We start from the raw sequence: 21716 nt of genomic DNA, 5'->3' as shown, positions 1-21716 counted from the left end.
GGTCTCTGGGACAATGTTAAAGATACCAACATTTACATCATAGGAGTACTAGAAGGAGAAGAGAGAGTAAGGGATTGAAAACCTAATTGAAATAATGATGAAATAATTCCCTAACATGGCAAAGAATATAGACATGCAAGCCCAGGAAGTGCAGAGAGTCTCAAACAAGATGAATCCAAAGAGGCCCACACCAAGACATGTCATAATGAAAATGCCAAAGGTTAAAGACAAAGGGAGAATATTAAAGGCAGCAAGAGATAAGCCATTAGTTACCTACAATGGAGATCCCATAAGACTGACAGCTAATTTCTTAAAAGAAACTTTGCAGGCCAGAAGGGATTGGTACAAAATATTCAAAGTATGAAAAGCAAGGAACTAAAACCAAGATTACTCATCTCAGCAAGCCTATCATTTAGAATCAAAGGACAGATAGCTTCCAAGACAAGAAAAAGTTAAAGGAATTCATCACCGCTAATTTTACGAGTCATGTTAAAGGGACTTCTTTAAGAAAAAAGGAGAGTGACAGAAACATGTTGGAGTGAGAGACATGCTCAGATCTCTCCCCTTGAAACAACAATAAGCTGAACATCTAAAACCCACCAAAAAAACCCCACTCAAACAGCACACCAGCACATCTGAGCATGGTATCTGTGAATAAGAGCTACCACAGGTCAGAACCCCAGGAGTCGGGAGTCGGGTGGTAGACTGAGAGAAACAAAGAAGCTGCCTCTCACAGCCAAATCTCCCTGTAGGAGGAGGGGTGGGGAGAAGATGTGGTGAGTTCCCTGAACAGCCTTGCCTGGAAGAGTTGTGAGCTCCAAGGAGCTGGCAACAGGGCCCAGTCATCAGAGCAGAAAGCAGAAAAGCAGGGATAGCAGAAAACAACAATTGATTATTACCAGCCATGGCTGAAAAATGCAAGGCTGAGCCACAGCCCCCATACGCAAATCAGTTAATGTGATACACCACATAAACTAATTAAAAAATAAGAATCATATGATTATATCAATAGATGCAGAAAAAGCCTTCCACAAGATACAGCATCCATTTATGATCAAAACACTTAACAAAATCAGTATAGAAGGAAAGTAGCTTAACATAATAAAAGCCCTATATGACAAACCCTCAGCCAACATTATACTTGAAGATTAAAGACTAAAAACCTATCCTCTAAGATCAGGAACAAGACCAGGCTGTCCACTATCGCCGCTGTTATTCAATATAACATTGGAGGTACTAGCGACTGCAATCAGGCAAAAGAAATATATAAAGGGCATCCAAATAGGAAACGAAGAAGTCGAACTGCCACTATTTGCATATGGCATGATTCTCTCTATAGAAAGCCCAAAAGACTCCACAAGAACACTACTGGAAATAATAAGCAAATACAGTAAAGTTTCTGGATACAAAATCAGTGTTCAAAAATCCATAGCATTCCTATGCTCTAATAACAAAGTGTCAGAAAAATAAATGGAAAAAAAACAATTCCTTTTGCACTTGCAACAAAAAGAATAAAATACCTAGGAATAAACCTAACAAAACATGTGAAAGACCTATATAATGAAAACTATAAGACCGTATTAAAAGAAATCGAATAAGGAGTGGCTCCATAGTGTAGTGGTTAGCATGTTTGCTTTATACTCAGAAGGTCCTGGGCCATGCCCCATGTGGAGCCACAGACCATACTCTGGGTGTGCCAGGCCCTGGGTGCATGCCGTGAGTGCATGGAAGGAGACACCCCACCTTCAGAGATCCAGTTCTTAAGTAGAGATGGCAACATCCGTAGGTCAGGGTTGGAAGTTGTGTGTGTGTGGGGGGGTGGGATTTAAGAGGGGGAAAAAATAAATGGAAGAAGATACAAAAAAAATGGAAAGATATTTCGTATTCTTGGATTGGAAGCATCAACATAGTTAAAGTGACCCTATTACCTAAAGCATTATACAGATTTAATGCAATCTCCATCAAAATCCCATTGGCACTTTTTAAAGAAAAAGGTCTTTTGTGGAAGCACAAAAGACCTCAAACTGCCAAAGCTATCCTGAGAAAAAAGAATGAGGCTGGAGTCATCGCTCTGCCCAACTTCAAATTATACTACCAGGCCACAGTAATCAAAATGGCATGATGTTGGCAGAAAAACAGAAACACAGACCAGTGGAACAGAATCAATAGCTGTGAAATAAATCCATGTTTACATGGGCAAATAATTTTCAACAAAGGAGCTGAAAACATACAGTGGAGAAAGGAAAGCCTTTTTAATAAATGGTGCTGGAAAAACTGGACAGCCATCTGCAAAAGAATGGAGCTAAATTGTTGTCTATCACCACACACCAAAATTAACTCAAAATGGATTAAGGACCTGAATATGACCTGAAACAATAAAGTGCATAGAAGAAAACATAGGAACGAAACTGAAGGACCTTGGACTTAAAGAGGATTTTGTGAATTTGACCTCAAAGACAAGGGAAGTAAAAGCATATATAAATGAATGGAACTACATCAAACTACAAAGCTTCTGTACAACAAAAGAAACTGTCAACAAAGTAAAGAGACAACCATCTCAATGGGAAAATATATTTGCAAGCAACACCTCCAATAAGAGCTTAATATCCAAAATATACAAAGAACTCATATAACTCAATAACAAACAAACAAACAAAAAAAACATCTATCCAGTCAAAAAATGGGCAGAGGACCTGAACAGACATTTCTCCCAAATAGTCATACAAATGGCTAAAAAAAACATATAAAAAGATGCTCATCTTCACTAGCTATTAGGGAAATGCAAATCAAAACCACAATGAGATACCATCTCACACCTGTTAGAATAGCTGTAATCAACAGGACAATTAATAACAAATGTTGGAGAGGATGAAGAGAAAAAGGAACCCTCATACACTGCTGGTAGGACTCCAAATCGGCACAGCCGCTATGGAAAACTGTGGAGGTTTCTGAGAAACTAAGAATTGATCTATTCCCTCTATTGGGTATTTACCCCCAAGACTTGAAAAGTCATATCTGTAAAGATATTTGCACACCGATGTTCATAGCAGCATTATTCACAGTGGCTAGGACATGGAAGTACCTGAAGTGTCCTACAGTAAATGATTAAATGCAGAAGTAGTGGTACATATATACAATGGAATATTACTCGGTCATAAGAAGAGATGAAATACTGCCATTTGTGACAACCTGGATCTACTTCAAGATAATCATGCTAAGCAAAATAAGCCAGACAGAAAAAGTGGAAAATCACACGATATCATGTGGGATATAAACCTCAATGCAACAAATGAACAGGACAAACAAAGACTCATGGACATGAACTATAGACTATTGGTTACCAGAAAGTAGAGTGGGAGGGGGGAGGTGGAAGGAACGGGATAAAGGGGGTAAAAAGGGTCATATATGTGGTGACAGAAAGAAATCTAATTATGGGAGGTGAACACACAATGCAATATATATATGCTTTACTGTTAAATTGTACACCTGAAACGTAACTGGATTTCATTAACCAATGTCACCCAAAATAAATAAATAAATAAAATTAAGCTGAAATTGCGAAAAAAATAATAAGATAAAGGTTTTAAAACACTTGACTAAGTAGTATCATAGGTCATTATAAAACTACACTTAATTATTCATGTAACCAAATTAACAATAAAAGATTCAAAGAAAAATTCAAAAGGTTACATAATTATTAGTAAAACTTTCTTCTCACTTTTGAATGATTCAGTTTCCTTAAGAAATCAAGAACCTGATTAAGACAACATAAAACAGAATGTTATGTTGATAAAAAATAGAATCTCTTTTCTCAGCAGAAAACTTTTCACTACATCTTATCAAGATCAGACCAATAATCCATAAAAACTTTATCCTTTTAGCAGAGGGAAAACCAAACTTTAATTTTGCATCAGCTTACTTTTGATATTTAAATTTACTTAATTAAATTCATTCCAATCTTATTTAGCTTGACCACTCATAAACTTTCCTTTCTCAAGAATCCTTTTCACAAACCTTATACAACTTTCCTTGTCTTTTCTAGTTTATTTCTTGTTCTCTTACCTGTTCAGAAATAATCAACTTATTTTGGACATATCATTTTCTTATAATTTCCCTCAAAACATGCATCTCTATGCCTTATAACTTCCATTACTGAAAACATATCCTGATTTTCTTGCATTCAAAGTATTATTCCTAGTAGTTTCAGTTACATATATTGGAATTTTTAACCCCTAAAAACCTCAGATGAAATCTAAGTAACTGAACTGTTGAAACCGAAAGCAAATCATAACAAAATGGATATACTAGAATTAACTTTTAGTTAAAAGTATTAAATGACCTCTTTTAAGAGTCTTAGTTTCCCTAGAATGTAGTCATGTAAGGCCTGGAGGCCTGTCTGTAAAGCAAATTTCAGGAAAGAATATGTAAGTATACTTTGCTTAAGATAATAGAAGAATGTAGCCTATTAAGCACAGACATATAGCTCTGCTTTTTTTCCTGCTCTCAAGATAACATCACTGACTCATAATCCCAAGATGTCCTGCAGAAATCTGTAAGCTAGAAAAACCACCTGTCTATAGTCATGAAGACCCTGGACAGGATGTCACCAAGACCTAAATAAATGAAATTAAGAAGATACCTGCTGAAGCTTGCACAAGAACTGACCAATCAACACAGCTCACAACTCTGAACCCCTTACTTGTGCTTACTCATGATTTTTGTGTTTAAAAGCCCCTGATTGTAAGCCGTCAGGGAGTCCAGTGTTTTAAGTGATAGCTTCCAGTTCTCCTTGCATGGTGCCCTGCAATAAAATGACCCTCATTACTCCCTTGTGATTCTTGGTGTTCACTGTTTGGCTATGCTGTGCATTGGGCAGATGAACTCTCTTATCTATAACCTCCATTATGACTTAATAAGTTTTGGTTTTACAATACTGGGCAGGGGAAATGTTCCCCATCCAGACGTAGTATCTATTAATATTTAAACACTCATGTAAAGTTGACATAACTTTTTTACTAATACCTGCTTAAACAATCCAACTTTCATAATCTTATTAACCATACAGATTTATGTCCTCTCAATCTAATTGTAGCTCGAGTCAGGGATTCACCATTGGATTTGGGTTCCCAGGCCCTTTTGTCAATCTTTAACTTGATTAATTGGCCTAACAGCTGCCCCCAGCAATTACTAGTCAGATTTCTCACTGTAGTTTTGCCTTCTGGCTTTTTAAACTGAGGTAAATAGATCTGACTTGTTTGAGACCCTTTAATGTTGAGGGACCGAAAGTGGGTCTCTTTGCCTGCCCAATCTTAGGCAGTGTTCCATTAAAACCTTTTTTTAACCCCATCAATGTTTACTTTATTTATCCCATTTCTTAATAACCATCTCAAGATTTCCACTATCATGGGACAAGCCCTGTGAATCTTCCTTTTCTGTTTCCTATTTCTTTTGATCCTATCAATAGTTGCATTATTCATCTTATTTCTTAATGACATTTAAAAAAATTCCAAAAGTCTCTTGGCTCTCCCCTTGGCTTCTTCCCAGTCTCTTCTTAATTAACTTAATGTTTTTATTAGTATCTGGAAGACCCATGAGGGGAATCTGAGGCAGCAAATTCAATCAGGCTTCTCCATCTCGTTTTTGTAAGGCTAGTTATTATATTTCTTTGTATCCACTTTTGAAATTTGGTCTTTCTATAGGTAGCAAACAGCTGTTATGATAAGTGCTCTCAAAAATTTTCCAATTTAGAAGTTTTTCCAATTCAAAGGATCCATCATCTGGCCATTTGACAAGTAGGATCTATTAATCTCAATAGTAACTGAAACCAATAAGCTTTTTTTTTTATCTTAGCCAAGGAAGCAAGATTGGTTCACTAGAGAGTGTAAAGGATGCAGCCCTCACAAGATCCACAAGCTCACTTCCAGAGTCATCTAAGACAGTAAAAGTCCTTTATTATTACAGGTGAGAACGCAACAAAAGTTGAGAAGTCAAAGGCTCCTTATGGATGACATTCCTCATGACAAATTCCCCTGTGAGCTAGCAAGGTCACACAAAAAAAGTGAAAAGATGCCAGTTAAATGGCTACAAATGCCTAGTCACAAGCCCCAGGTATTCCTGTGCTTTTATCCTACTGGATACAGCTGCCCAGGATCCCCAGCCTACCTGACTGGCTATGAAATGCACACTGATACGTGGCCTTCCTGATGGCAGAAACCAAAGAGGAGGTCAAAGCCAATTTCTTAAAACACAGAACAGGGCAAACAACATAGACCAAGAAAAACAATGACCATCTCAGGGAGAAATGGGATCAACAGTACCAGAGTCCTTTGTCCAAGAAACTAGTTTTATCACATTTACTCCTGCTAGACTACATTTAGAAAGAGAATAAATGATTCTCACTACTTTCACTTTCACCAGATCCCACAGAGATCTGAGGGTGTGCTGACATGGTAAAAACTCTTACCACTGCCAGCCTGTCAGATGCTCCAGGATCCCTTCATCTGCCGCAGTCCCAAAGCAAATAGTCTCCAGCCAGAAAAGTCACTTGGCTGACTTGCCAAAATTGCATGTAGAAAAGATAATTTTCCTTCTACCCTTCTAAGTTCTTCTGACTGGACTAATAGTCAAATAAACGTGACAAAAATGATGGGAGAAAAATGACCAAATCTAGTAACATGGGGGGTTCCATGAGAATATGAAACTAGACGGATAGGGCAGTTAAGGCTACTATGTCACCTTAATCTAAAACTTGGTTGTGATTTGGGACCTCAAAGAGCAGGAAAGCAATTTACGTGGAGATGGAAAAACAACTGTTTGGTAAATAAATGTTTTTTAGGTCATCTTTAACAATTGGACACTGAATACTTGCTAGGTCCCTCCCTGTCTTGCACACTAGTTCATAATAAACTATATATTTGGAGCAGGTCCTCTATCTAAACCCTTTTAGACAGTTAAGGAGAAGGCGAAAGGTTCTTCCTGAGTCTTTTTTCTTAAAAACAGCCAGCTTAAAATAACCAATATCCCAAAAGACATATATTTTGGGGTGGCAACTTATGCTCCCCTTAGATTCAGTGGTAGACGATACAAGTTGTTCCCCTCGTGAGATAAACTTTGGATAACATCGGATGTATGTGAGGAACACAATGTGAGGTACAGCACGAAGAATCTATCATTTGATCTGAAAAACACTAAACTTGCAATATTATTCATTTTATTTACAAATAGAGGCCCTGAGACATCTACAGTTCCAGAACTCCCGGCAAAAGGCAGGTAACTGCTTTGCATGCCGGGATTTGCAGTCCGCCAAAGAGTCGCTCTATCAAGATGGCGGAGTTGCTAATGACGCATGGAGAGCGGCCCCAGGGAAGTCTGGGCCGTGAGGGGATTGGGCGGTGCAGGGATACGGAAGGCCCGAGGTCAGGTGTTAAAACCTCTACCCGAAAGGAAGCAGGCCGCTCTGAAGTATCGCGAGATCCCAACGAGGCCCAATGGAACGTGGGGCCGGCCTATCACTAAGGGCGTCAGTTGGGGGCGGAGCTGTGACGGAATCGAGCTGAGAGTTGTAGGTGCCGGGAGTAGCAGCTTTCGGGCCGAACTTCTAGTGGCCATGAAGGAGGAGAAGGACCATAGGCCTAAGGAGAAACGAGTAACCCTCTTGACTCCCCCAGGGGCCACAGGCAGCGGCGGTGGGGCTTCGGGGGACAGCACCAAAGGAGACGATAAGCAGGATCGAAACAAGGAGAAGAAAGAGGCGCTGAGCAAGGTGCTTGACCGGTCGTTGGCTGGTGAAAGGGCGGGATGCGTCCGCCCTTGGGAATGGGGCTGCCTTCTTCCTCTCCTAGTCTCCTTCTGATTCTTTACCTGTGGTAAAATGGTATCACACTGTCTCATCTGTTCGACCGAAAAGGTGGGCCCCTCCCGGCCAAGCTCCAGGGTGGGAGTGGCGGAGAAGGGGGATACCAGACAAGAAAGATTTAGGTCAGCTGTGAGATGATAATGGGAGGGGAGAACGATAATAAAGAGAATGAAGAATTAAAACATTAATTGGGGGAATTATTGAACAGTGAAGGGGTGGGCTATCAGGGGTGGGAGTAGTTTGTGGTGGAAGTATTAATGGAGACAAGTTGAGGGAGTGGGGGGGGTAATGGTCTGGGGGCCAGATTGGGAACAATGAGGGAATTTGGGGTGTTCATTAGAGTTTTGAATTCTCTATGCTAAATGAGGAAGAGTTGTTGGATAGGGAATAAATCAAGAGTTCGTGGTTTTTATAACTGATCTCATCTTTTAAAGTCCAGCTTTCTTCAGGGATGGTGATTCAGATATGGCAGAAAATTGATTTGTACTAATTTGATTTTACTCATTTCTGAAGGTGGTAATTCGAAGATTACCTCCCACGTTGACGAAGGAGCAGCTTCAGGAACATCTTCAGCCTATGCCTGAGCATGATTATTTTGAGTTTTTTTCTAATGATACTAGGTAAAATAAATAAAAGAGGGATGGGGTAAATGAAAAAGGGTTCTTCCTTTTTTTAACCTACTAATGTTTTCCATTTGATTTTTGGGCCTATCTCTTTAATATATGCATTCTTATAATTCAGCCAGACACCTGCAAACACATTTACATCATTGCTTTCCTCTCTGCAGTCTATATCCTCATATGTATGCCAGAGCATACATCAACTTTAAAAACCAGGAGGACATTATTTTGTTCAGGGATCGCTTTGATGGTTATGTATTCCTTGACAATAAAGGTGAGTACTAGTACCTGAAAGGGTTTCTTTGTCATTTGTGTGTTTAAGACAATGTGTGTATCACAGTGTTTTCTCAATGCCTTGATAGCTTTTCTAAAATCATAGGTGATGAATGTGTAACATTTAGGGTTTGCATTGATAAACCTAATAAAATCTTATACATAGATATGTCACTTTTCAGTCCTCTGGTATTTTTATTAACCTGTTATTTCTGTGATTTGATCAACTGAATGAAATTGACATTTGCCCTAGATTAGAAAATCTGTTGTTTTGACTATTTACTAGTTTCAGCAGTAATACTGATAAGTGACTCTTTAAAGTTGTATGACAAGTTTTAAATGTTTACTTCTCAACTTGCTTCAGGGACCAACATTTATTTAATTCAGATCCTTTCAGCCAATAGTTCTGTGTTGGAATACCATTTAACAATCTAAGTTGTAATTAAAACATCAAAACTTAATGATCTCCCACTTTGTATCCAGGAGTCTAGAGGGAAGAAAAATTTCTGCCTTAACTCTTTTTATTTATTTTCTGCTGCTTGTAACATTTAGCTGAAGAATGTCTGAGCTGCCATTTGCCACTTTTCTGTGGATTTGCAATCATAGTGTCTTTTTATTGAGTTTTGTTTTTTCAGCATTACTTCAAAGTTAGTGAAAATGAAATCTTTGTCAGGGAATATGCCTATAAAAGTAGAAGGATTGCCACTGTTTGTCCGTCTTTTATTGATCCCCACAAACTATCTACTTCTGCACTCCAACTTTATTCCATAGCAATAATTTCCTAGTGATTTAGCTGGAAATCCAAGTTGTGTTTAACTTTTTCCTCTCCTTTTTATCCCTTACATTTAAACAAGGGCTGTATCTTTTAAATTTGTAATGTATTGTTTATCTGGTTTTACTAATACTTTATGTCCTTGTCACCTAATGCTTAGCCACTTCTTCTAAACTTAACAGAGTTTTCCATTTTTCACATTTCTGTATAATTCAGTCTGTTATATTGCCATGAAATTAATCTTTTTGAAAATAGTGATTTAAGATAACATTTGTGAAAAGTCCAAACTGCTTAGCTTGGTGGCCAGGGTCTTCCATTGTCTGGCCTCACTTCTGTTTTTTTCAGCCTGTCTTCCACAATTTCCTTCTGCTTCAGTCTGGTTTGTTTGTTTGTTTGTTTGTTTATATAATCAGATTATATTATATAATCAGATTAACTTAATAACTGATATATATGTGTGTATATATATACACACACATATATACAATCTGATTCTGCATTCACCAGGATATCCAAAATCATGTTAAGTTGTGCAGCCATTACCACTGTAAATCCAGAATGTCTTTAGCACTCCACAAAGAATCTTATATCCATGTGCAGTCATCTCCCATTCCTTCCCCAACCCTCCCCCCACCCTTGCTCCTGGCCACCACTAATCTACTAACTATGCTTTCCCTATTCTGAACATTTCATATAAACAGAGTCATACAATATGTGGCCTTTTGTGACTGGCTTATTTAGCATGTTTTCAAGGTTTATCCATGTTATAGCATGTATCATTACCTCATTCCTTTATTTTTTGCATTCTAAAACATTGCGGTAAAATACACAGAAATAAAATTTACCATTTTAATCATTTTTAAGTGTACAGTTCAGTTGTGTTGAGTACATTCTCACTGTTGTGCAACCACCCAGTCTTTAGACGTTTTTCGTCTTTCAAGAGAAACTCTATACCAATTAAACAACTCCTCATTTCCCTTCCCCCATCTTCTGGCAACTGTCATTCTATCATGATATTCCATTGTATATACTACATTTTGTTTATCTATACATCTATCAAGGGATATTTGGGTTGCTTCCCCCTACTCTTGGCTATTGTGAATAATGCTTCTATGAGTGTGGGTGTACAAATAATTATTAAAGTCTCTGCTTTCACTTCTGTTGAATGTGTACCTAAAAGTAGAATTGCTAGGTCATTCTATTTAAATTTTTTTTAAGGAACTATCATACTGTTTTCCATAGAAGCTGCACAATTTTACATTCCCATCAGTAACGTACAAGTTCTAATTTCTCCAGGTCCTACCAACACAATATTTTCTGGATCTTTTCCCTTTAATAATAACCATTCTAAATGGGTATAAGGTGATAGTTCTTTGTGATTTTGATTTGCATTTCCCTGATTAGTGAGGTAATATTTTAATGTTTTCATATACTTGAGCACAAGAACGTCTATCTTCTCCTGTTCCATAGATTACCTTTTCACTATGTCGATTGTGTCCTTAGATGCACAGAAGTTTTTAATGTCTAATTTATCCTTTTACTTTTGTTGTCTGTGCTTTTGGTGTCCTGGTGTATTTTTTTTTAAATAACAGCTTTATTGCAATGTAATTCACATATCATAAAATTCACCCTTTTAAAATGTAAGGTTCAGGGTATTTTAGTGTATTCAGAATTGTGCAGCTATCATCACATTCAATTTTAGAACACATTCATCACTCCAAAGAGAAACCCCATGCCCATTTGCCATCACTCTTCATTCTTCCCACCACTATCCCCTGGCTCTAGACAACCACTAATTTATCTATAGATTTGCTTATTCTAGAGATTTCTGATGTACTTTTAAATAAAATTAGCTTGTAGATTCCCCCTCATATATATATCAAAATATTACACTTTCGAAGTGGAATTGAAATGAATGTTTTATTTCCCTGCTGTATCTTTTTATCAATATGAACTTGGGGCTCCTTTGATAGCATGTTGATTTTAGTTGCGCCAGTGTGATTGATGCCCATTGGGAGACCCTTCTCAGATAACTGCAATCAAAGGAAGCCTAGAGAACGGTGGGTTGACTCCCTTTTATCCACTTGACATCCTCTTTGTTATAGCAAGTGATATTTTTTTCTAAACAGGTCAGGAATATCCTGCTATAGTAGAATTTGCACCTTTTCAAAAAGCTGCAAAAAAGAAGACTAAGAAAAGAGATACCAAAGTTGGAACTATCGATGATGGTACAGTATAGCTCTAGTTATGTAAGGCTATTGCCAAGGGTTTTTTAAAAAATACTACCTTTGTGGGAATTAATTGGACTCTAGTCTTTTAAATAAGAGAATATATTGGATAAAATTTATAAGAAATATAATTCATTGATGAAAGCTTTGCTTAACTGTTATAATGGAAGTGGATTTCCTATGGAGTTTCCACTCTTTGGCTAGTGGCATTTTATTCCTCCACCATTAAGCAATGCTATTGTTGACTATTGTGTAGAAATCACCTTAAGTTTGTTAATTAGAAGACAATGGAAAAAGTCAGATGTTTCAAAGTCCAATTCCTTGGGGCCTCTTACCATTTTTATGGGTATTTCCTTGACTTTTAGTTTCCATTATTTTTATAAAGAGGATGATTTATTATTGAGAGCCGTGATGGAAAAATGTATTTACTTAAGTAACTTAATATAATATAAAATAACTGAAGTGGCCAGTCCTGTCTTCTATGCTTCGAATATTCAGTCAGCTGTACACATAGTAATTACATTGAAGTGAAATACAGGAACTAAAAAACTGGAGTAATTGCCACTTACTACCATTAAACTGGATCCAGATTTTTAGATCTCTGTAACTTATGTTGAGTAAGGGCTTACCTGCAATATTTTATATCACATTGATATTTTAGGATCATCTAGTTTGATTTTCATTATTTATTACTATAATGGGTATTTTATAAAGAACACAAAAAAGACTCAACATACTGCTGCTCATTGATTATATTGTAGATTCAGACCTGGGAGACTAACCAAGAGACATGCTCCACACTGCATAGAAACTCCAAATACAAGGAATGTAATGACACATGTGTTACCCTGTTTGAGTAACACATATAAGAGGCATCTAGGAAAGACCTCCAGGAATTACCATCACCTCTGGTGCCACATATAGGACATCCCCTTAATTTACTTTTTTGGAATATCTGATTTTCATACATTGAGTTTACTTGAAATGAGGTATACCCATATGAGAATTGGTTATATACTATATATGTAATACATAAATACATATTATAACTATATACACATAACTGTAACAATTCTCCCATAAATGTAACTCTGGATTAGTAGTGACTTAAAAGCAAGCTGTGTCATTCCTGGAGGTTCTGTTTTTTCCTGACCCTATGTTATACCATACTCCCTTTGTGGGTATCTCTTCTGAGAGCTCCGAAAGTAGTAACCAATAAAATACTAGGTAGTCTATCTTATGAATATAGGTTTATTTTCAGTCTTCCATGAAGTAGAAAATTATCTTCTTGATAAATATCCTGGATAATAATTTCCTGTTTTGTTTAAAGTATGCCATACTTTCTGTTTACTTAATTATTTAGATCCAGAATATAGAAAATTTTTGGAAAGTTATGCTGCAGATAATGAGAAAATGACATCTACTCCAGAGACACTACTAGAGGAAATAGAAGCTAAAAATAGAGAATTAATAGGTAAGTGGGCAAAAGGAATTGAGGGCAACAGCTTTTTCATCAGAAGACCTGTCTGACTCCCACATCTGTCACTTGCTAGCTGTGTGATCATGGGGAAAGCACTAACTTCTCTGAGACTGTTTCTTCTACTGTAAAGGAAGATAATACCTGTGTCACAGTATTATGACAGTATGTGTTGATTAGATAGAGAAAATTCTCTGTGACCTATTTAGTGGCACACAAATGTAGCATAAATATGAAAAGTTTGAAGATTCTTATGGCACCTTTAGATATCGGTAAGCATTTGAAGATCAATTGGTATTTTCTAGTAATAAGCTAGTATTTCTAAAAAAAATTTTGACGTAAAATACCAAAAAACAAATCTAGTCACTGCAAACCTGAAAACCTCTTGAGAAATTCTAGCTTGGATGTTGGTTCTAATGGTAAGCCATCACTACTGTATCAGCTCTAAACATAAGCATAGCCTCTGACTCAGGATGTCGACTCCTAGGAATTTATCTGAAGAAAATATATTTTCAAAAGCTAGCTACAAGGCTAGATGACATTGTTCAGAATATTGAAAAATAATTACATGTTCTTCTAAAAATGATTTTTTATTTATGAGTGCATAGTATAAGTTCATCTCTGATAACTTCCTTAGAATAAACTCCTACAAGTGAAATTACGGATGGGAAGGATTAGATAGTTTTACCTCTTCCCCCAATGTCTTCCCAGTTGGACAAATTTATACTTCCATCTGTAAAATAAGAGAATGTCTTTTGTACTTAATTCTCACCAACACTAGTAATTACACTTTTTAAAAAATGGTTTATTGTTTTGTATTTCTTCAGATTTTAAAAGGTATTTTAAACCTGCAGAAATAGAAGAATGTAAAATTTCTTTCCAATAATATAGTTGTGAAATTTGTTTAAAGGGTATAGTTTTTCCCACCTTGGGTGGTTGGCAGGGAATGTCAGAAAATGGAATCCTTTCTAGGGGTTGACAAGTATTATTAATAATCTGTTTACATTTATGTAGCTAAAAAGACAACCCCACTATTGAGCTTCCTGAAAAACAAGCAGGTAAACCTTTTGTTTTTATAGTTCTCTCAATACTTTTATTTCATTGGTTCACATTCTGTAAACATTTTAAGAACATTGGGATCCTATAGGAGAAATAGCTGCTTCTCCCTACCATTACTCTTTAAAGATTTGGCTCAGTGGCCCTCTCATTTTCTTTGGTTGTTGGACCAAGGAATCACCCTGAAAACCCAGAGAGTCCTTAGGTTGTTCCATAGACACTCTCTTTATCTTCTGAAAGCCTCTGTAAATATAGCAAGGCAGCATGCTCTGGTCTTTATTTTCTCTCTCATATTCTGAATGGGGTGGGGAGAGTATTAACGAGGTAGAATGCCACTTTGTAGAAAGGAGGAAGGAAAGATGATCCAGTGTAGCGGGTGCCCACCATGCCTTCAGGATTAATTTAAGTTTTTGGTGACATTTATCTGTTTGAAGGCTGATTTTGATGTTTCTTTTTTAGAGAATGAGAGAAGAAAAAAGAGAAGAAAGGAGGAGGCGAGAAATAGAAAGAAAAAGACAACGGGAAGAAGAGAGGAGGAAGTGGAAAGAAGAAGAGAAACGAAAAAGGAAAGATATAGAAAAGCTAAAGAAGATAGACAGGGTTCCAGAAAGGGACAGATTAAAGGATGAACCAAAGATTAAGGTACGAAAAATAAAACGGACAGCATGTTGCTGAAAATTGCATGTATCTCTTTCTTTAAATATGCATGTATCTTGTGTGATGTAAATATAATTTTTCAGTTTTATTTTTGTCTTTTTTTGGTGGGGGAGACGAACCAATAGAAATCTTCCCTATAATAGTAATGGTACTATTTTTTTTTATTTTAAGGTAATTTAAAAGGATTAAGTAGTTTACACATTTCTTCAGTGCACATCTGTGTTATTTTTATCATTGAAACTGTTCAGTTTTGGGGTGATTATTCTTTCAATTCTTCATAAATAAGGGCTCAGGGCTGGCTGGCATGAATTACGGTTTTTATTCAGCTTTGCCTTCATATTTGATACATGAAGTTGCCTCATCTGTTTGTTTTCCACTGTCTTCAGGTACACAGGTTTCTGTTACAAGCTGTGAATCAGAAAAATGTAAGGATCAAGTACATGATACAGAACACCTAGTATCATGTCACACACACACAGGTGTTAGTTAATAAGTCCTTTTGGTGGTGGTGGTAGTGTTACCTATAGAAAACCCCTTCATACTGACTGGAATCTTCTTAAAAGCTAGCCATTTAAAATTCCCATTTTTAAAGGAAGCCTGGAGGACTTCCTGATGCTCTGCTGTGTACCCAGAAGCTTCAACAATATACAGTCAGAGGACAACCTTGCCCAAATAGCTTTCTCTTCTTTTTTATCTGTCTCTCATAACTGTCTGCCTTGTGGGAGTACTAGAGATAATATCCTGCATTCTGTGCTTTACCCTCTCAGATGATTCCCATGTTACCTTCTTGCCTCTACCTGGGAACCTGTGAGCAGCATGTAGGAAGAGGAAAACCCATAAAACAATCCCAGCCTTGCTGCTTCCCTTCTGAGGGCATGGCTTGGGCAGTCCTTGCTCCAGTGAAGTTCCTGTGGAACTTCAGAGAAAGAGGAAACCTTACAGAGGTGGTAGCAGGGTCTCCTGTTACCTCCTCAAAATTCATCAGTTTATGTGGTTCCCCAAGGCTCATTATTGTTGATAAGGGGCTTGGCTGCAGGGTGGGGAAATTCCCAACTTAATTCCTTCTAGCAGTCATTCTCTGCCATGCTGCAAGTGATTTGACTTGCTATTCCCTAACTGTCAGCAAGGCAGGAGGTAGAGCCAACCATCCTAGAGATATACATTAATGTTCTTATTAGAGTAATGAACATCTTGGCTTCTAACAAATGTTCATTAAAGAAATAAGAACACTTCCAGTGAAGCCTGCACATGGTATCCTCACTTTACACGGGTGCCTTCTTAGTGTCCACTGTGGAGTCTGCATTTGCAGTGGCTGTCTGTGTGCTGAAATACTTCATGCTTAAATCTTTTGGTGCATGGCCTTTTGCTTGAGGACTTGTATAATGCCTTCACCCTGAGATGAACCTTTATATGATGCCTTCACGCTGAGACTTGAAATTCTATTTTGCTTAAGAATCTCTCCGAATATACAACATTGGATGTATTTTAGAGAGATCTGTAGCAGTGGTGAGAAAAAGAAACTGTTTTGTTAGAAATTTTGACTTTATAAAGCACTTTTATTTTCGGATTGCTTTCCGTTATATATGAGACATTGAATAGAGTTCCTACTCAGTAGAGATGGAGCTTCACTGTTCTGTTGTATGAAGTATTTGGATTTTAAAATCAAACCCCAACTAATTCTTGCGATTTATCTCTAATGATAATGATTGGACCATCATAAGTATCTTACTCTCAGGCTCAAGGCAGAATTATTCTTGCAATAGATCACTCCTTTGGTAACCAAGGTAGTTGCCATTCCAAGTGCTACATAAAAAAATTCCAACAGTAATGATGTACCTAGCATTTTAAATTTGTGGCATATTTTCCCATCAAGGTAAAAAATATTGACATGCTGTTTTGCTACAGAAGGCATACTGGGAAGTATGCATTGGTTCATTTAAAGGTTAACCCATTTAAAACCAAAGGAGTCTTGATCCTATTGCCACAATGTTTTTAAACCACTTCATTTGAGTAGGTAGCATTTTCACATTAATAGCAACCTTTTAGTAAATTGTTGCTCTTGTGTGCTAGTTGTTCACTTGAAAGTTTGAGTACCTGTAGAGATGGGGCTTTCTGCAGTCAAAATTTAAAATATTTAGTATATGTTTCCTTTGATAGACTCAGAAGACAATGTTCCACTCTTCAAAATAAAAATAAATTTGTTCTCTTTAAAGCTGCTTAAGAAGCCAGAAAAGGGAGATGAAAAGGAATTGGACAAAAGAGACAAAGCCAAGAAATTGGATAAAGAGAATCTGAATGATGAAAGAGCCAGTGGGCAGAGTTGTACATTGCCCAAACGTTCTGATGGTGAACTTAAAGATGAAAAGCCTAAGAGGTGTGTAGGCGAGGGCTCTTTGGTACTTTTGTTTTCAAGATGCTAATTTTACTGCTATATCCTGGACTTATATCTGAAGTAAGATAAGCTGTTTTACCAGGGGCAGGGATATGAGGAAAGGTTTCGAATATTCTAATATCTTAATCTGGGTAAATGACTATTAAGTTTTTGTTTTGTTTCGTTTCTTAATTTACTTTTTTTTTTCTGTTGTTTTTTAAAATGCTGGTAGTTTTTACCCTGCTCCAAAAGTGTAGGCTCATTGCAGTGACCAAATCAAAATTAGAGTGTTCCTGCATTTGTGGTTAGATCTTTGAGGGAACATTCTCAGATTTGTTTTTCATGCAGATCTGAAGATGAAAGTGGCAGAGACTACAGGGAGAGGGAACGGGATTATGAACGTGATCAAGAACGGATACTTCGGGAAAGAGAGAGACTGAAGCGGCAAGAAGAAGAGCGCCGGAGACAGAAGGAGCGCTATGAGAAAGAGAAGGCTTTTAAAAGAAAGGAGGAAGAAATGAAAAGAGAGAAAGAAGCACTTCGGGATAAAGGAAGGAAGACTGAAAGTACAGAATCAGTAGGCATCTCAGAAAAAACTGAAAAGAAAGAGGAAGTAGTTAAGAGAGATCGCATAAGAAACAAGGTGCTGCTTTTCGTTACACTTATTTCTTTTCATGAGGAATTTTTCTCTTTTCCTGCAAATGTAAAGGACAGGGCTAGCTCAGTTTATTATGGAATTTATAGGAACTTTACCTATCTGCAATTTTTTTTCAGTCTTAGATGGGTCCTTTTATTAACTTATTAAAGAAATTTCAAACATATGCAAAAATAGAGCACAGAATAATACCATGTAGCTGTCACTCAGCTTCAACAGTTATCAACTCATGGCCAACCTTTCTGCTCTTCCCCATCTTTACCCTACTGGATTATTTTCAAGCAAATCCTGGATGTATAATTTCTTCTTTAAACATGGCTATATTCGAGATCAAGACTCTTTCTTAGTAATATATATAATCCTAATAGCATTTTCACACCAAAAAATAACAATAATTCCATAACATCCTACCTACTCTGCAGATTTTCCCAGTTGTCATATCTTTTTTGATTGGCTCTAAACAGGGTCCACAGGTTGTATTTGCTTGAAATGTCTCCTTAAATCTCGCCTAATACAATTTTCCCACCTCTTCTTGTCCTACATTTATGTAGCAGAAACCCATTTATTCCGTAGAGCTTCTAACGGTCCAGATTCACTAATTACATCACCGTGGTATTACTTAACACATTCCTCTATCTTTTATGTTTCCTCGAAAGCTGACAGTTATATATAGGGCAGGGGTCAGCAATTTTTTTCTAGAAAGGGCCAGATGGTAAACATTTTAGGCTTTGTGGGCTGTATAGTTTCTCTCACAACCACTAAGCTCTGTAAGAAGGAGACATAGACAATATGCAAAAGAATGAGCATGGCCATGTGCCAAATTTTATTCACAAAAACAGGTAGGCCCTAACCTAGAGGCCTGAATATATTCAGGCTCAATTTTTGGCAAGAACACTTCATAGGTGGTGGTGTACACTTCCTATACATTCTATCAGGAAACCTATAATATCTGGGTGTCCTTTTAGCACAATGTTATGATTGATCAATAGCAATTATATTGTGGTTATATAATAGGATGTCCTTGTTCTTAGGATATACAAGCTGAAATATTTAGGGATGGAGGGTCATGATGTCTGTAACTTTCAAATGGTTCTGCAAAAATAATGTGTATGTGTGTGTGCACACTAGAGTCAGAAAAAGCATATGACAATGTTAAAATTGTTAATTTGAAAGAAAGATATTAGGTATTCATTGTTTAAAATTTATAATATTTCTATAGATTAAAATTTTTTTAAGGTAAAAAGTTGAAAAAAACTCAAGTAATCAGTAGTTTCAGGTACTATAAGCCTGACACATCTACTATAAAAAATTTTGTCAGCCTTCCTCCTAATGATTTTGCTTAGATTAATTATTTCATGGGGGGCTTGAAAATGGTGATGCATGAATTCTGCCCTTCCTGTTGTATTTATTATCTGATGTTCTTCTATAAAGAATTTTCCTCATTAGCTCTTTGGTTAGCCTAAAATTCAGTTTACACAGGAAAGGCAAGATAAACATTTGGTCCTTTCCCTTTATTTACTGTATTCAGAGTAACAAGTCGGTGTCCTAGTAACTTCTAAATGTCATCATTGAATTTTTTTGTTTAGTCTTTAAGAACTCATAGATTTAGAAATACCTGGTGTATTCCAACTTGTTATTATCAGTTATTGTACTTGTTGATGTCTAAATTGTCCCATCTTTGCACAGTGGGAGCCCCATCATCCATTCGTTTAAATACTATGCAGGAATCTCATCTGTTTTAACATTTCATCTTGTGAAAATAGTGAAATATTTTGCTGGAGTTGTTCAACTGAGATAATGCTTAAAGGCTAACTTTTATACATCAGGGAGAAAGGGTAAGAAAGGCATATGTAATTTTTTGTGAATTCTAAAAAAAAGGCCTACACCCTTAAGTTTTCCAGGATCATATGTAATTAAACCAAACACATGACTTGAAGTGAGAGCTACATGATTATTACTTTATGGAAGCTTATTTAGGAACCTGAGATCTAAAGTGCCGTTGAGATAGTCTCAAGCTGGGGTTACATTGTTCTACTTGAATTAAGAAATAATCATGTTTGTTTTAAGTTACATGGGGGGGGGTCTCAGCTTGTAATTTCAGGGAGGTCTCCACTTAAGACTGTATACTTTGTTATGGTTTTTACTCCTAAGGTTTTCTTATATTGTGGTACATTTTAAAGTCAATTTACTGATGGGGAGAAGAAATAGGCAATGGCTGTGGTTTCTAAGTAAAAAAAAAATCAAGCTGATTCAGTTCATCTTGAGATGTTTAAGAAAATTAGGCAGTAGATTTATCAAAAATTTACCCTAGGGATATAAATAATACTTACGGTGGTTTTTCTTTGGAGATAGGGGAAAGGAAGTGGGCAGTTAAAAGCCGATTAACCATCAACACTTCAACACTTACTGCCATGTACCATGCCCTCACATTTTTGGTTTTATATGAGTTGTTTTTGGTATATATCAACATATAACTTAAAACATTAACATTTTGTTTTACTTTAGGATCGCCCAGCAATGCAGCTTTACCAACCAGGAGCTCGAAGCCGAAATCGACTCTGTGTCCCTGAAGACAGCACCAAGTCCGGAGATTCAGCAATAGAAAAAAAACAGGAAAGTGGTATTAGAAAAGAAGGAGGAGAGGAGTGATAAGTCCAAATGGCTATAGGTGTCCTCCTGACTGTCTAGGCAGCCAAAGAGCATGTATTAAGCAATCCAGAAGTGCCTCCGGGCAAAGGAATAGAGAAAGAAAAGGGGTCGTTGTGCTGGTAGGGTACACTGCAGAGGAGTATGTTTTTTGTCAAAGCAGGAACCTGATTGCAGGTTCACATTGGAAGTACAATTTCACTTTTTATGCAGTTGCTACAAATTAACTTTTAAAGTGTCAGACAAAGATGAGGGAGAGGACATGCATTGCAATTTGCAGGTTGGAAATGTCAAGTGAGGACTTCATTAGGTATGACATGAGAAGAAAATAAGAAAGCTGACTCTAAAGTTAAAAAGTTTTGTTAATCCTGAATTGAATTTTCTTAATTTGGGTGGAACAGTCACTTCTAAGCCTTGTTCAGATCTAGTTATAGTCATTGTTGGTGATAACTGTAGACTGTGTAGCATAGAAGCAAGCATGTGGTTGTAGTACAAGTCCAGTGAAGGATATAACAAATGTTTGCTTATGCAAAATTTCGTTATGCCATGTCTATATCCTGTGTCCTAAAATTTTAGGATTAGTTTTAGATTTTTGTTTGCTTATGTGAGCTTAGCATAAAGAATATGTTTAAACATCTCCTTTTGCCTTTAGCAATTTTTATATTAATAAGTAAAATTTAACCCTCATTTGGTTCTTAACAATCCAGTCTGTTTTATCTTAGGTCTTGTGATCTGAGTGCATGCCCTGTCCAGGAAGGAAACTGCACCGATATTTGTTCCTGTTTAAATAAGCAACTTTCAGCTTTAGTTGTTTTGCATTGGTGTCAATAAATATCAACATCATTCAAGTATGAAGCTAAGTGTGTTTATTAGCTTTACTAAATAGCTATTACTTTTGAGAAATTAAATTTGATACTGAATTAACCTCTTCAGAATTTTGAAAAGGAATGAATGATATTTGTTTCTGCCTTTATTAGTGTTCTGTCTTTATTTTGCCCACCAAGAAAGTCAAATCATGGCTCCCTACTCTTGTTCCATAAGAAAACCAAAGTGTTTGGACAACATCCTTGAGATGCTGCTTAATTCTCATCCTTCCAGCTCCTCCT

The 21716-nt window shown here is 36.8% G+C and overlaps 1 protein-coding gene across 2 annotated transcripts; it reads left to right on the top strand.

The window, feature by feature from the left end:
* Nucleotides 1–7522: 7522 nt before the first annotated feature.
* On the top strand, nucleotides 7523–21465 carry UPF3B (UPF3B regulator of nonsense mediated mRNA decay). 2 transcript variants are annotated; one of them, XM_016137436.2, is made up of 11 exons: nucleotides 7523–7762; nucleotides 8369–8475; nucleotides 8643–8749; nucleotides 11650–11748; nucleotides 13112–13222; nucleotides 14240–14283; nucleotides 14741–14923; nucleotides 15325–15363; nucleotides 17152–17312; nucleotides 17658–17952; nucleotides 20470–21465. In XM_016137436.2, exons 1-11 carry the CDS (start codon nucleotides 7607–7609, stop codon nucleotides 20611–20613), a joined length of 1446 nt encoding a protein of 481 aa, XP_015992922.1. In that variant the 5' UTR covers nucleotides 7523–7606; the 3' UTR covers nucleotides 20614–21465. The 2 variants fall into 2 exon arrangements, with proteins under 2 accessions (XP_015992922.1, XP_036082874.1); XM_036226981.1 differs by lacking the exon at nucleotides 15325–15363 and having other exon boundaries at nucleotides 7525–7762.
* The last annotated feature ends 251 nt before the right edge of the window (nucleotides 21466–21716 follow it).

Source organism: Rousettus aegyptiacus, unplaced genomic scaffold, assembly GCF_014176215.1.
Source record: "Rousettus aegyptiacus isolate mRouAeg1 unplaced genomic scaffold, mRouAeg1.p scaffold_m13_p_9, whole genome shotgun sequence".
Lineage (NCBI taxonomy): Eukaryota > Metazoa > Chordata > Mammalia > Chiroptera > Pteropodidae > Rousettus > Rousettus aegyptiacus.
This window is presented reverse-complemented; position numbering and strand designations above follow the sequence as displayed.